This window comes from Primulina eburnea, chromosome 12, assembly GCF_022965805.1.
Source record: "Primulina eburnea isolate SZY01 chromosome 12, ASM2296580v1, whole genome shotgun sequence".
Taxonomy (NCBI): Eukaryota; Viridiplantae; Streptophyta; class Magnoliopsida; order Lamiales; family Gesneriaceae; genus Primulina; species Primulina eburnea.
This window is the reverse complement of record NC_133112.1, coordinates 5,491,653-5,509,203: the sequence shown is the minus strand read 5'-3', so window position 1 is coordinate 5,509,203 and position 17,551 is coordinate 5,491,653. Positions and strand designations below refer to the sequence as shown.

At 31.7% G+C, this 17,551-nt stretch overlaps 1 protein-coding gene, 1 long non-coding RNA gene and 1 pseudogene across 6 annotated transcripts; all 3 read right to left on the bottom strand.

The window, feature by feature from the left end:
- Positions 1 to 676: 676 nt before the first annotated feature.
- LOC140807839 (uncharacterized) lies at positions 677 to 1,376 on the bottom strand (annotated as a pseudogene).
- A 1,467-nt stretch (positions 1,377 to 2,843) lies between these two features.
- On the bottom strand, positions 2,844 to 5,385 carry LOC140807407 (metal tolerance protein A2-like). Its single transcript, XM_073164242.1, is given in 3 exon segments — positions 2,844 to 3,550; positions 3,552 to 4,229; positions 5,232 to 5,385. Coding segments are annotated over 3 exon segments (1,350 nt in total). The 5' UTR covers positions 5,322 to 5,385; the 3' UTR covers positions 2,844 to 2,968.
- Positions 5,386 to 13,096: 7,711 nt separating this feature from the next.
- On the bottom strand, positions 13,097 to 16,439 carry LOC140808041 (uncharacterized). Of its 5 annotated transcripts, XR_012112796.1 has the most exons (4): positions 16,116 to 16,439; positions 15,879 to 16,019; positions 15,073 to 15,136; positions 13,103 to 14,940 (listed from the first exon to the last, which is right to left on the bottom strand). It is a non-coding gene; the product is annotated as an uncharacterized lncRNA (long non-coding RNA). The 5 variants fall into 5 exon arrangements; XR_012112798.1 differs by having other exon boundaries at positions 13,097 to 13,461; positions 13,688 to 16,019; XR_012112797.1 differs by having other exon boundaries at positions 13,097 to 14,697; positions 14,841 to 16,019.
- Between the last annotated feature and the right edge of the window lie 1,112 nt (positions 16,440 to 17,551).

Here is a 17,551-nt window from a genome sequence, read left to right as displayed (position 1 = left end):
TATAATTATTCAGGCAGTGTTCTAAATAGCGGTCGAGGCGACCGCCTAGGCAGGTAGGCGCCCCTCGACCGCACCGCCTATGCATGAGACGGGTGTTTTAGACGGCCCAAGTTATACGGCGTTGGGGAGTCGGCGAGCAGACGCGAGCAGGCGGGCGAGGCGGACAGTCAAGATTTTTAAGTTGCAGTCAACAATTTTAAAAACCTAGTCAAAGTTAATTAATTTTAAATATCAAAACCCCAACACACCTCACTTTCTTTATTTTATTTTGGTTTTCACTCTCAACTCTCAAGCATCAGTCACCACACATTAATTATGTTTAGTTTACTACTTTTTTTAATGATGGATAATTGATTGAAACTTTGAAATTTAAACTTAGTTTTTTGGTAAAAGTAATTATATTACTTTGTTAGCACAATAGCATTCATACGATGACGAATCTTTATTAATTGTACATTATCTAGATGATATTATATTGTATGAAGTTTTTTGTGCTTAAACATTGTTCAATTGCATATTTTACATAAAAAAAATTGTGATTATTTGTGATTATATTGCATAATTATCTATAAAAAAATTTAACCGCCTGGGCACCGCCGAGGCGGCCGAGCTGTAGGTGGTTACCAACCGTCCCGCCACCACCTCCCGCCATTTACAACCTTGTATTCAGGAATCGACCAGAATTTTTTTTATCTTAGTTCTTTACATATTACGGTCAGGAAAACTTAGTTTTCTATAATTTTTATCCCGTAGTTGTATTTCCCCATGCATTGCAGGAACCATTGTGCCAAACCGTAGCAAAAGTAGCATATCAGACCCCGGATAACGGATCGTCCAGGAACAGAAAATGTGTTGACACAGTCAACAAAGAGCACTAAGCTCACCCCAAATCCTGGCCTCCCGTGAGCTCCGTAGTCATATTTAACAAATAGCTACAAAATAAAACTCCAAAAACTGAACACGTCGAAAGCAGTTCTCTCAATGAACTACTGTGAAAGAATTAAAACTCTGGGCATCAGAAAACTTCTAATATGAATACCTCGCGTCGAAGATAAACCTTGGCTTGAAGACAAGCAGTTTCCTCGACAATTATTACTATCCCGTGTTCTGATATTTCAACAACAGCATCCTAATCACAATAATGGTAAATAATAATCGATTATGATCCAAAGTTGTCACAAAGAAAATTGGAAAGGTTTATGAAACATACTTGATGGCGTTTCCACCGGACAGAGGTGAGGACATCGACAACGCCTTGGACGCAATCCAGTTCACACACCAAGTCCGGAACCTCCACCTCCTCCGCCACCGACGAGCTCATTCAGCCGCCTATTACGTTTCCTACTCTTTCCCGCCAAATAAATACTAGACCACTTGGCCACCGACTAAAGAAAAGTGAATTGAGTGGATTTAAAATTTATTATTTAAATTACCGTTTAAAATAATCACAATTATTTTAAAATAAAATATTGAAATCATTTGAAATGATTTCTATAATAATAATTTAATTAGTTTTATCATTATAATTATATATCTTTTATTAAAATTAATTCAGGTTAAATATCTAAAATTTTAAGTTTATCAACATTTTCAATGTGGGTAGGTCTATTGTGAGACGGTCTCACGAATCTTTATCTGTGTGACGGATAAACCATACATATATTCACAATAAAAAGTAATATTCTTAGCATAAAAAGTACTATTTTTTCATAGATGACTCAAATAAGAGATCCATCTCACAAAGTACGACCCGTCAGATCATCTCACACAAGTTTTTGCCTTTCAATTTTACTTCGCCCATAAAATAGTAGGCAAAAACTTGTGCGAGACGGTCTCACAGGCCGTATTTATGAGACGGATCTCTTATTTGGGTCACCCATGAAAAAGTATTACTTTTTATGCTAAGAGTATTAATTTTTATTGTGAATATAAGTAGGGTTGACTCGTCTCACAGATTATGATCCGTGAGACGATCTCACATGAGACTCACTCAAAATAGTAATGGTTTTCATCAAAACCCTTTTAATTATCCTTATTAGTGATTTATCCAAATCTTTTTAATTAATAATATGAAAAGGTCAAGTACTTAATTGGAGTAGAATTAATACTTATCCAGTTTAACAACATTATATACGCAAATATTATTTAAAACAAAAAAATATCATATGAAAGAAAAGCAAAATGTTCTATTGATTGTAAGCATTTCTTTTACAAATTATATTAGCATTTGGAAGCCATTAAGAGGCGAAAAATATTTGATAATTTCACAATGAATTTAATATTTATTCCCAAAAATGGTATCAAAGTTAATATACACAGTTAATTGGGGTCCAATATTTGTATAAATCGTGAATGTTTCACCGAAACATATCCGACGTAGCATAGAATTTCACATACTCCGATTTATCCAGTTTTTCACATACAGTAGATACATAATTTATATCTTCATTCGCTTAGCGAGACTATGATAATTTATATCCTCGAGTGTTGTTCAGATTCAAATATTTGAGTAGGATCTCAGATTTTTCAGATAAGAATCTAATTAAAAACAAACAAAAAGTAAGACAGATCCATAATGCAAATTCAAGAACCTTAAATCTGACTCGAATATCCTAAATTCCTAACCCCACATTGTTTGATGGTGTTTTTTTTTACTGAAAAAGGAGCAAGACAACCTTTCCCTGCCTTTGAAAAAATTCACACGGAAATAAGATATATTCTGGTTCCAAAGCTAAGAAAAAGGCATAGACAAAAGTGAATAAAGGTCTCAATGTTACCCCAAACTAAAATCAATCCACGAAAGCTGAAAGAATTGCAGACTGTCGTCAAAATCAAAACTCTAGTTGAAAACCCAATATAAAGGTATTACTTGGCTACTAGAATACGGTTTTACAGATGAAAACAATTGCGGCATCTCAACTCAAAACAGACTTTGACACAGTACCAGCACATACAGGACTTATGGGATCTATTCTCTTTCTATTTGAATAGTTACGTGACTGATGTTGTATTCCCTCTTGATATAGTCGATTACCTTGTCCAATACCATGTCAGCATCAGCTTCAGGCTTGACTTTCACGTGGCAAGCTAATAAAACTTTTCCCACAGTGATCGCCCAGATATGCAACTCATGAATTGCCACGACCTCTTCCATATCACAAAGGCCCTTTTCGAGCCTTGTTGCATCAATCTCTCTAGGAGTGCTTTCCATGAGAACCTCAAGAATGTTCCGTAGCATCCTAATAGTGGTTCCCAGAACAATAATGGAAAATATGAGGGTACAAATAAGATCAATAATTTTCCACTCTGGTTTATACCATATGATAGCTCCACCAATCATAACCCCAATGCTTTGTATGGAATCTCCAAGTACATGAAGGTAAGCCCCCTGAACATTTATATTCCATTGCTTCTTTTTCTTCTTCTCATGTCCGCCTTTCAACTCATTTTCACCTCCATCAGAATTCTTGAGCAAAGGTTCCGTAGATCCCCCATCATGGATATGGTGATGATCGCCGTGTTTGGAATGTCTTGGGTCATGATAGGTAACTGCTGACTCCATGGTGGTGCAGCACATGAGCATCCTCTGAGCCATGATCATGATCCTCATGTTCATGATGTCCATGGCTGTGCCCCGAACCATGCCCATGATCGTGACCATGGCCATGTCCGTGACCATGATCATGGCCCAGCAAGATAGCCATGATAACATTGACTAATAACCCAAAAGCGGAGACCAAAAACATCAGAAATCCTTGGACTTCACCTGTATCATGTGTGAGTCGAAAAATGGCTTCATAGACAAGGATCCCGGCAAGAAGCCATATCATCTGGATTGAGACCAGTGCCCCCAGTATCTCTATTCTAAAAAACCCATAAGACTGACGTGGAGTAGCTTCCCATCCTCCTGCCCATAGTGAAAACAAAGAAATCGCAAAAGCAGCGACATCCGACAGCAAATGCGCTGCATCAGTCAATATCGCAAGACTATTGGCTTTGATACCTCCAACAACTTCAACACTCATAAAAACGATGCACAATGCAACCGCAATTAAGAGTTTCCTCATGGACGCCGAACGCTCTTGGGCATCTTTAGAACTGCTCTGGGCATCTGAAAAACCACATGCTGCTCCCCCACACGCCTTGATCCCTGCAGATCCCCTCTCTCTAGCTATCACATCCGTGCAAACCTCTATTACATGCCCATGTTCTGGACTTCGTGTATCCATCTAAATGCACATAACACAGACCTTCATTATATGTTCATCTTATTTTAGCTAAACGAGTTGCAGAACAAATTTTTCCATGAAACACTCGAGTATTTGTTTATCTATAGTCAGCTAGCTACATTGAGCAAGCAGCACACAAAACCAATTGTTCACAAGAGAATCTACAAGAAGTTGGAGAAAACAATATCCACATAATTTGCCTGGAAAAATCTTTAATAAATCTAATAACAGGAACCAGTATTGCTAGAAAATTACCACATCAAGTATGAAATATAACTCCTATAATCCATAAGATGGCAGTCTAATTAATTCAGGGCAAACTCAGATGTCGTAGTCATTACTAGTTCCAAGTAACCACGCATCAAGCAACCACGCGAACTTCGAGCAGAAACCTTTTACTCAATTAGGATAAAAAGTTAAAATCCCAGTAAACACAAGAGGCAAGAATTCACATAGAAACAAATCCAAAGGAAAATCAGACATCCCAAATTATGAGTTCGAAAATCAAACAGGATCCGCAAATTTCCGCCAGGTATTCCAGCAAACAGGAACTAAGGCATCCAATACAAATAATCAAGATTAATTAATCACATTAATTAAAGTACCTCGTGCCAATAATTAGGACGGAGAGAGAAGAACACAGGATAAGAATGGCATACAAGAAAATCCCATTATCTTATTCGAATCATAAATAATCTCTCTACTGTGTTCCGTGACGTATGCGCACAAATCAACAAAACGGGCCAAGTCCTTTCCACGAAATACACATGCCATTCAATGAAACTTTTCTGAAAAAGCGAACATCGTTATAACAATATCACCATGAAACAAACAAACAAACAAAAACTAACGAATTCAAAGGCAACTCATGAACTAGCAGACACTGGATCTCGCATTTTTTCCGGTGAAAGAAAAACAGAAATCTAAAAAGAGGAGAATCCCTCGTCGCATGCATCGATAAATGGATAAGAGTGAATCAAAAGAATGATGCAAAAAGAGTACCTTTGCAAATGGTGAGAGAGATTGGGAGAGATCTTGAAAAACCTTTTGGGATGATTCCTGTACCCTCTGTTTTCGCCACTCGTGAGTCATGAACTTGCTTGCCTTACATTATTTACAAAGAGTATCTTTAAAAAAAAAAGGAAAGGAGAATATTATTTTAATATAGGATTTGTACATAAATTATTTAAAACATGTCTATTTTTAATATGGATAAGTTACTTTTATCTTTTCGTAAAAGTTTCAAATCTCGGCGATTACGTGAGATTTTAAATTAATTATATTATATTTAAATAAATTTCTAACTCTCAAAAAAAATTCAACTTTTTATAATAAAATTCAAATTGATATGTAAAAATTAGTATATGCTAATTAATGTATGGGCAAAAACTTGTGTGACACGGTCTCATAGGTCGTATTTTGTGAGAGATATATCTTATTTAGATCATCCATGAAAAAATATTACTTTTTATGCTAAAAGTATTACTTTTTAGTGTGAATATCAGTAGAGTTTACGTGTCTCACAGATAAATATTCGTGAGACGGTCTCACAAAAGACTTACTCTAATTTAAGAATATTACATGTAGTTTTTAAGTGTTTAGATGTTCGAATTGAAAGATGTTGAAGGTAAAAATGTTATTTTTTTACTCATTCACTCAAAGAAGGTAAAAATAATTCGGTTATATTTAATAAATTTAGAATATATGCATTAGTTAACTGTTAAACTTATGTTATGTGCAGTTAATCCATATATCAGTCCGAAATTTAATAATATTTGTATCGGTCTATAAGTTCTTGGCTCAATAGTTAAGGTTGAGGTCTTGAGACTTGTTGGTCTCAGGTTCGAGTCTCGTCGATTGAGGATAATTTTCTAATTTATATAGATAGATTTAGTTGTTTATTTGTACTTTCTTTGTCCGAGATAAGTAAGTCTTGTATTCATGCTCAAGTTTCGTCAGTAATATGGTACTTACATTATATCTTTGTAATCTCGAATAATATTATACGTATGCTCTAAAAAAATAATATATGTATCGTTTAAACTATTTATACTAGTTTATATACCGATTTGATAATAAATCAATAATTCATGTATGAGTACCAATTTTAGAGAGCTAATATCTATATACGAGTGTATATTGAAGCATAATTTAATATATACTTAGGGATGCAAACAATTATAATCATTTGATATACATTTGAAGGAAGACTGAGAACTTTATAGCTTATAAAGTACATGTATATGAAAAACAGGAGGGGATGTTGGCCAAGAAGTAACTGAGATGGTAGGGGAACGAACGTCTACGAAGATGTCAGATGTTCAATTATTTTATGCATCTATCTTCGCAGTCATATAGAGTTTGTCCAATATAGTTTACTCAGTTAACATAGTTTACATGCTATTACGTTAGTCTTTCATATTTACCCACATCACACAAAAAATTAGTGTATGTTAGTTCCAAGAAAAAAGAAGAATAAGGACTTTAAAAGTTATATGTACATGTATAGGAAAAAATGTGTTGGTGTTGCTGTCAATTTTGTAGAATTGCATAATTAGTTTGATTGGCATTGACGACTCATTCTGTTGATTCCATTTTTATCGCGTGTAGTTAATTAGCCTTAAATACATGCATCATTTATATGTTAGAGTAGACATCCAATTATCCAACTTATTGTTTGAGCTTTATTTTTTTTTATGTAAAAATAATCTTTATTTTAAAAATATTTTTTTTATCCAGTTATGACATTAACTTTATATGTATATTCATACAAGCTGTATAGATAATGTTCTCAAATATACAATAGGTATCATGAAGTATGCCTCTAAACGTAAGATCATGAAACTCATTATGAAGCGTATTGTATATTCTAAATTGATTTCTAGTCAATTCAGCTGCCTAAAATAAATATAAAGATCGTTCGAACTTGAGACTAACATATGTGAAATAAACTTCATGTTTCATTGGTAAGGACACGAAGATGTCCATTCACATATATGTGTGATAATTCGATGATACACTGAACAACCCTCCATCGGGCTTTCTAAGCAATTATCACTTATCGCTCATCTACATGTAAAGATATCATATGTGATCTAATGAGTTAATAGTACATGGAATATCTGGTCAGAGTAAGACATGTACATTTTGAAAATGTACATCCTGAGTTGCATATATCATGTCATTATTATTACTCAAAGATATAACACATCATTATTGAATTCATTTGCAACTCTCGTTATGTCAATAGTTGCAGATTCGATCATGATATATAAGTTAAAGGGACCGTACTATATGCCAACCACAACTTAATGTTCTTGCAAGCACTATCAGTGATATCTTGGAGACAATAGGGCGATGTTATTAGACGCTCTTACTATGATCCAAAAGGTGTAATCAGACTTGAGTTTTGACGTTATTGATCAAAGTGCTGATGAAAAAATGAGCCTAATTAAGGTTAACCCGAATATAAACAAATGTTGCTCTGAATTACATGAAGTTGTGAACTCACAGCTATTTGTGTATTCTTGAACCATTGATGGTCACGAGTATTGGATTTTGTGTTCCTTTTTAGATAGTCAAGTTCCAAGAGTTGAATCTGACAACTGTAGTTTGATAAAAATCAAATAGATTACTTATAAATAAATTTATAAGTTGATTCCGTCTAATGGAAGTTTATAAATCTGATTATCGATTGGGGTTATAACGAGTTCACAATTATCTATTTAGTAAATTTAAAATATATTAATTAAATAGCAAATTAATAGTAGTAACTATTAAATGAAAATTTCTCATGAAACATGAAGAGTAATATAGATTAGTCAATTAATAATTAATTGAATAATTAAATAAAATATTTATTTTAAAACATATATATATGTATATATTCATTAATGTTTTAAAATAAATATTTTATTTAATTATATATATATATATATATATATATATATATATATATATATATATATATATACATCTGTGTGTGTGTGTGCGCGCGCGCGTATATATAGATATATCTTATAAAAAATGTATTATATTTTCAATAGTGGAAAATACATACCTTTTGAATAATGAAAAAACAGTATCTTGATAAAATAAGAGTCCTGATTAGATCAAAAAGAGACTTTTTAATATACGTGTAATCAATAGTTGAAGGACATAGATAAATTTTACACACAAGTTTTTGTCCACAAAAATTATCTATATCTCTCTCACACAAGAAAATCAACCACCTGTCTTTTGGAAGCACACGACCGCTCATCCACAGCACTGTCGCGTCGTCTTCCCGACTTCGCCGCTGTCGGATTTGTGAAATTCATGTGATCACCTTTCGACAAAAAAAAAAAAATCGTTTAGATCTCTACTGTGATCTATCCAGTTATCTAATCATGGACCTGATTAGAGGATTGAAGAAGAATGAAGATCCGTTTGTAAGGTTTTGCAAAAAAAATTATCTCCACTTAAAATCTGGAATAGTTGGAGACGACATTATATACACAAAAATAACTATTCTAAAACACCATATGCATGATTTAAATCATACTACGCTCAATGAACATTTTGAATGTCAAAAAAATTATATTCTCGCTTCTCTTTGGGTACGAAAAACCAGTACATCAAAATTATACAAAAAATTCCTTTCATTACTTGACCAAAAATCATCATCAACAACAATTATAATATGAATTTTATTTTAATAAATATTATTTAAAATAATTATTGTACACAGTTTTCCATGGATCTACTAAAAAATTAGTTTGATATATATATATATATATATATATATATATATATTCTCAAGAACTTAACGATATCTGATTAAAAATAAAAGATATGCTGATATTGAAAAAATAAATCAAATACCCCCTCAGTTTTCACCTACCGACTAATTGTAAGTTGTTCTCACTCTAAAATTGTTCTGTTTCCAAATATAGTGAGTAAACAAACAACAACGATCTAGAAATATTAATGTAATATGGAAGAAAAATGATAATTTATCTTCTATGCAATAAACTAAAAATATATATTAGATAATCTACACTTTATTTACATTTTATACATTAATTTTCTTAGAATCAATTATGCAAGTAACAAACGACACAATTAGAGGAATCTTTCGGTCTTCGAGTTTGATGGTGACTGCAGCTTTGATTTTAATTTATGACAGACATTCAATAAGTAGATCAGTGTTTTTTTTAAGATATAAACGGCACATGCATGCACTATGTCTATACGTATTCATAAATACACAACTTTTACGTGATAATTTAAAATGTCAATTTTTTTATATGACTCTTGAACTCGACCTGACTCACAAAAAATTATTATTTTTTGTTCTAGATATGGATCGAGACGATTTATCTTATGAATATAAATATGTGGGTAAGAAGATCACTTGATTCAATTAAACTATATCAACCGATATAACCGAATTAATTCAAAATTTTGGTTCGATTAATTTTAAAAATATTAGTTAAATCGTTTGGATTTTGATTTTTTATTTTACAAAATTGGTTAACCGATGTTTTTTAAAATAATATTAATTTTTATATGGGCTTAAATAATATTCACAATATACATAATTAATTTTTGTTTTAAACAATAGGCTTTAGCTTTTACATTTTTGTTAGTTTTAGATTTTTTTTTTAAAATAATTTTTAACTTTTTTTGATTGATCAATTATTTCGGTTTGATTTTAAACTGGTTGGGTTTTGTTCGGTTTACATCAAAATCGAACCGTTTCAGTTTTTTTTTTTTTTTTGGGTTTTGTTCGGTTTACATCAAAATCGAATCAATTTCAGTTTTTTTTTAAAAAAATACTGAAAATGTTCGATATCTAGAAATTCAATTCGATTAACAACGGAATAAGTCGAATGCTCACTCATATCCGTAATAACATTATTATATTGTATTTTAGGGAAAAAAATTAAAAAAATAATTAATCTTAATTATCTTGTAAGCTGATTTATTGGAAATATATATAAATTAAAACTTTAATAATTAACGTTGTCTTGATTTATTTAAAATAATTAAACATTTACCAGAATACTTATGTTTTCATGAAGCACGTTTTTTTTTAAAGTAAGTACTTCGTTGTATGGAATTATATCGTGAAAACTGTTGGGGATCAATAAAGAGTTTACAGAGAGTGTAAATAAACTCTTTATTTTGTTTGACGATTTTGCAAAAGGTGCTAGAATGTTGTTAGAGATTATAGCTGGTCTTGTTCGAATGTAAATCCAGCAGATAACAACAAGTACGAAAACGATGGAGTACGATGAGAAATAATAAAACAGTAGGCAGTTGATCATTGGTTGTTTTTGAAAGTTCGATTATAAAATCTTTTGCGTCTCTCCTTATTCTGTTTCCAGAAGGTATCACTAAAAGACTTTGGATATTACAATACAATACTTGTACACACCCACTTCAGTAGGGCTTACCCTTAGCCAATGATATAGTAAATTTTTTTAGCTTGAAGAGAGTTACGAAATAGTAACTGTACAAATGATCTCAGAAAATCAGATATAAATAATAAAGCATGTGCTGTTTTTTTGTATGTTGAGCTTTGAAGATAAGTAGTTTATAAAAGCTCAAAACTCACGTTGGAATAATCGTTGCGTTGATAATGATAATAACATTGTTTTCTATAAAGGATTGATCTTCTTATATATAGAAAGTTGAGTCCAATGTACACAAAATGGCTTCTTTTGACTTCTGATAGAATCAGCTTTATCACCTAAAAAGGGTCCTGCATAAAGCTTTCAGAATAATCGGTCTTTCCTTTATACCAAAACTAGTAAGACGTATTAAATGTCTTCGTACAACATTAATGGTGCAATTAATACTAGTACTAGGTAAATAAAATAACATTTAAGACGAGAACGATTCAAACAAGAGACGTTAAGTTGCTTATGCTTAAGTTAAGTTCTGCTTTTATAAAACTATATTCTGCTTCTGTTTTTTCTAAGCTGATAAGTACTCGAAGAGTACTGCTTTTGTTAACGCGATACAAGAGCTTATGCTTTTATATAGTCTTCTGGTTTTAGATATCGCGACCTATTGATTTTGACTTTCATCATCACAATTAAATTAAGTCTAAAAAAAACTTTTTTTTATTAGATTCCGATAGCTATTTACGTTTTTATTGTTATATTAAAATACATCGGTATTGTGAATGTTGTCATACAATATATAATGCAATATCGCAATTGGTTGATATTATACAATTAGCTATCCAAATTACGCCTACACGTTGAACTAATTAAGCATATAAATAAATCAAACCGTTAGAGATCTATTCGAAATTTGATTAGAAAAAATCTCATTTAATGAAGCTCAATAAGATAAACGAATCAAACTCAAGCTTTACAATATTCGACTCATTAGCTTGTGAACAGGTTCGTTGATGGGTTTTTGAGTAACTCTGAGATGAAAAATAATAGTCTTAATATTATATTTATAAATTTTACACCTTGAAAAATGTATTTAAATTATTTATTGCAATTAAATTATATATTTTAATAAGAATATTATATTTTTCTCTAAATATATACTTTAATTTTTAATGAATTTAATGAATATTAAATTTTTAATTTATTTTTATTAAGCTCGTTTATTTTCGGTAAATTTCGAATACGTTCGCGAGCCATGAATTTATTTTTAAATAAAATTCAAATTCAGTTCGATTATAAACAAATAAACTCAAATATTAAAAAAATCAGTTCGACTCAACTCGATTCCATTTCATTTGATTAGATCTCTACAAGTAACCAACCGGCAGGCGCAGCATCACCAACTACTACAAAAGAAATCTAATTACAAAATTTGATCTTAAATACCCATGTCAGTCAACTCTTGTCCGTCCTTTTATATTCTTTTAATCTACACATGCGTTTAACAATCGTATGTGTAAAACAATAATATATTATGAATAAAATTTAGGAGTAATAATCTCTTGATCAGATAATTATATGTTATTATGACGTCACGAATACTTCTTGCTTTATGATTTAATATATTAAGCAATAAAAAAAAATAAGGGATACAATAACAATTCATCGATATCTTGTCATCATTGATTTATTCGGAAACACTTTTTTTTAAACTTTTTAGTGTCTTGATGTTCGATTTTATTTTATTTTCTATCAAAATAAAATGGCCAAATTGTTTTTTTATATCCTATATGGTTTTTTATATATGAATTTGGTGGTCTATTTTATTTCTAGTCCGTTCTTTTTGTTTATTTGACAACTTTTTAGTTTTTTTTCGACGTTGATGTTACATCAATACGATATAATGTGTCATCGATGTGTGTAGTGCTACTACATGAACGAGCAAATTTACAAAAGACAAAAATTGGAAATAGATTATTAAAACAAAAATTCGATAACATAGAAGATCGAAAGCGCAAAAATGCAAATATACATGATAAAAATGTGAGTTTCCCAAATAAATTTGATTTGTTGTTCAAATTATCTGGCGGATATTGGAATTTAATTTAGATGTAATACATTAATATTCGAATTTAATAAACTATTTAATTTTATTTTTAATTGGTTTTTCCCAAACTATTTGATTAAAAATCAAATTGTATATTTTAGTATTATAGAGCATTCTCTTCATTTGTCGCTAAAAAAAAAAAACAAACTCAGTGATATACTATTAAGCGTCAATAATTATAATCTAATTAGCTTCTTTTGTGACATAAATTATTTGTTTTATAAAAAAAATTATATACACGGATTATCTGTAATGAAAAAGTAACATATATATATATATATATATATATATATATATATTACAATTACAAGGAAAAATTATTATTATTTAAAAGAAAGAAATACAAGTTATGGTAGAGACGTCGAATTCGGTTCGTTCTTTGTTTAATACACTCCAGACATTGCATTTGGTTAGAGGTGTAGCATGAACCCGACACACCCGTAGCCAACAGGAAAATTTTGTAGCCATAATGGACAAAAGTTATTGTATGATCTTAAGAAAGATCGATACAATCAATTCAGACCTACACAAGTTGCTTCACTTTTGGTTCAAGAGTTGGGGGGTCAATGTCGATTCCCATATTAGCTGCAGTGCCTGCTATAATTCTCATCCCCGGCTCAATAGTAGTACAATTCAGGTCCAGCAACTTTTCTTGTGCGATTGTTCGCAGCTGCTCGATTGTGATTTTCCCAGACTTTCGCTTGCTTTGGGTCGTTGGAGCCTTTCTCGACGCCTAAATATATACATACACGGGTAGGAAATGAACCACATGAAATGCAAGACCATATCAATCCTAAACAAACTTTAGCAACACAACAGAAAGAAAGTACAGAAACAGGTGGCAGATAAATTTTATATTCGAATAACGAGGACACTGTTGTCTGTTGGGAATCTTCATCCCATATAAGAATCACTGGATTCACTCATCTACTGAATAAAATAACACGAATGCAATGTACCTTTTAAACTGATTGTCTTTATTTCTGAAACATACTCTCTTTCCCCACGCTTAGCAAGTCTGATTCATGTACTACATCGATGAACAAAAAAGAACTAACAGACGTCCACACAACATGTTCGTTTGTATATAAGTTATCTGGCCTGAAGGAGCACAAAAGTTATCTTTCTTCATGCAGACACAGACCAAAAACTAAATTAGAAGGGTAACTCATAATATACTTTGTTATGAAAGTATGACAGGTAAATGGTGCCCATCTATCAGTCAACCTGTGAGCTAATGGAGGGGCTTTGCTTTCTCAGTACTTGTCTTCTAATTTGAGTTACATTGGATGAGCGTGCAATGGTAAAATAAAAGAAATCATATCTTCTTTCTTACTTTCAGCACAACATAACAAGGTATCTTTATAATTATATTCTGAAGAGGGTTGTTTGACATCAGTAGAGGTCATGTCGAAATTTAATGAAAATACATATTGCCCAAAAAATTGTTTTTAAAATATGACATCCTTAAAACAATTTTTGTATATTTTTTTGGTTTGAGGAAATCATAATTTTAACAATTTTGTTTGAAGGTTAGAGTCAAACTATCCCACGAGCCTACAGGGTAAGTTATTACTAAAAAATACCAGGAAAATTTTACTCGTATGTACCAGCATTGCATCAAATTTACCTGAGTTACACATTGTATTTTGTTTGATAGTTGTGAACCTGAGCTGGTGTAGTTGTAAAGCATGGCGACAGTGTGAGTGCCCCGGGATGTAAAAGTCATGCAAAGATCATATCTTCGTCTAATGTCCATAACCTATAACCATTCATTCACCTGGTTATTGCGTCTTTCAATAGAGCGCTGTGACAATTTTCAGTTTATCTTTATATATATATATGGAAGACTAATGGCATTGATTCTCCAATTAAAGAGGCGCAAGGGAAACCACAAGAAACAGAACGATGAACATACAGAGGTTACCACACCAATATACAAAACTTTGAGATATGCTCTGCCATGTGCCTTAAGATGAAGAACAAGTACAACATCAAATCCATGTTACCTCATTTTATCATGATTACGAGAATGTAGAGGAAAACAATTTTCTCTATTTTATGATAAATGAAAAAACATACATTTGTAATATTTAATTAATTTTCCATTACCTAGACTGTAGAGGTTCTTTAAATCAGTAATAATTTGCCAGAAAGGAAAACATGGTGGAGACCAAGTTCAGATCTTTTCTCACTTGTCCCCATATGAGCCCTATATTTGAACATACTTCAAGCTAATATAAGAAAATGCCAGAAATTGGAGTACAAACGGTTGATGCGTGCAGAAAGAATTCAAATACATAATATACAAACTTTATAAAAAAAATAAAAGGCAAGAGTATACCAGCAGCTTTGAGCAATAAAATAGAAGCAGGTGGAGTCTTCAGGATAAAAGTGAAGCTCCTATCCTATGACAAATCGTTCCAAATCAAAGTGATTATTGATATAATTAATTATTGAACCATCGTCTACGTCTACGTATTTACTGTTGTAATATATTGAGCGATCTCCTGTGTTACTTTGAAACTCCTATATCTGTAATTATACTATACCTGTATAAAACAGGCTATCTATATAATGCTAAATTAATAGAAAGTAACAGTACTCTCGTTTTTGGCCATTTGCTCATGGATTAAATCTCATAATTGCTTGCCATAATCTATTCCTCTATTCCACCTGCTTGACATTCTCATCATTTAACAACAATAAACCAATTACCATGGCATACCATCAGAAACTCATCACTGCATGGTGTATCTGCATCAATCTAATCTCTGATTTTACGCAAAATTTTAAATGCTTGGTTTAATCGCTGCGCCTGTTCAATCTCTTAACGTAAAATCAAATCCACAGTTGTAGTATACCACCAGAAAGCTGTGTTTGGCTGGTAGTTTCTACTAACTTTCTTCTAACTATTCTCATAACTTAACAAATGAATCAGTTCAGTAGTCTTAATATAGATTGCTTGATGGAATTTCATTGTTTCTTTCCTCTCTTGTAAAATCAATTTAACATAAAACTCACAACTGCTAGGATTAACCAAGGCCTCCTTTCATTCTGTATCTATTACTCTAATGATTTGACATGAATAAAATTGGCTTTGACGAGAAAGACTTTAAAGAATTGCATTTGAAAGGCAAAAGCACTCACGTCCGGCTTTATCAGCATTACGAGCATTGTAATCCTTACAGAAAGCTGCTATGTTAACACCTTTCGCACCCAAAGCTGGCCCCACGGGCGGAGCCGGGGTCGCCTTTCCCGCCTCCAGGGCCAATTTTACAACCCCGATCACTACCCAGTTTCAAAAAACAAAATTGCCAACGAATAAAAAATAAACAAAAAAAAAGAGACGACTTCTTAAATTTATCAAGAATGAACAGGCGATACCATTTTCTGGGTTTCCCACCAGGTTTAGGAGGAGCCATGGAAATAATGGTGAGAGGGCGTGGAGTTGAAGAGACGGAGAGCGTGAGGGGTTTTGAGGGGTGAATTGAAAAATAGAGAAGATTGAAGCGCAACCTCGTTCTCCCATTGATGATTCCTATTCAGATTTGTAGAAGAAATCGAAACGGAACCAGTGTAAGCAGTCAGAGAAGAAGTAGCCATATTTTGTCAGCAACAATCACAGGATACCCAAGAGTGGATCGGATCTCACACACACACACACAGTGAGAGAGAAACAAGGAATCAATGGCGTTCATGTTATCGGGCCTACATGGTATGGACTTTTATATGGGCCTTCAAATATGCAATTGATTTTATTGTTTAATTTTTTGTTAAAATGTTATAGTTATTTTTTAGAACCATGTTAGCTATAAATTAGCTCAATAAATAGCATAAGTTCTAATTCAAAGGTTCATTTCTTACAAGCCTAAAACAAATGAATTAGATATGGATCAATAGTCAATCTTCCATAATCTTACACAGGTCTGCAATCGAGTTGAGTCAAGTCAAGCCCGAGTATTATACTACTCGAGCTCGAAAAACTCAATTTTAAATTTAAATAAATAAATATATTAATATATATATATATACACACACACTAGGAATGAACAGGTGCGATGCACGTGGGTGATTAATAATGAAATATATACTAACGAGATTTAGATAATTTTTAAAATCGTTTGAATAACATATTGTTTATGAGTATTTATTAATCTAAATATATCAAAACACAATAAATAAAAATACATAACGATAAATCAAATATATTCACTTATTTATATGAAAAATTTCAATTTGCATGATTATAACATAATGACAGCTCTATCAAATTAACAAAGATATTTTTCATCCAAATATCATTCATAATGGAAAACAATAAAAATAAATTTAAGAGAATAGTAAATTTTTCTAAAACCAAAATCACAATTTATTTAAATGGAGTGCATATAGTGACTGTCAAATAAAATTCTCTTAATTAACTAAATTATCATAATGATGTTAAAATAAACCCCTAAACTTGTTATTAAGTTAAATATCAATTGTGTTTTTGCTAATTTTTAACTTCTTGCGAATTTTGTTTAAATTTTTCTTTTTTTAGAATAGATATTACACATCAACTCAAAATGTTTTAAACTATATAGTAGCTCAATCGTCATGATTCGATCGATGTATCCAACAAAGACTATTATTGCAGTCCAACAATATCAATAGTTACACTAATTGCAATATATGATAATTGATCTCATGATTTTGACTCTTATATATAGCAATTGTAGGATCATGCATGTGCCGGTTTACCAAAAGTTATAATCAGAGTAACGATGCAACATTAACTAAAATCTTTTAAAATCGTAAAACAATTCAAACGTCACATTTCG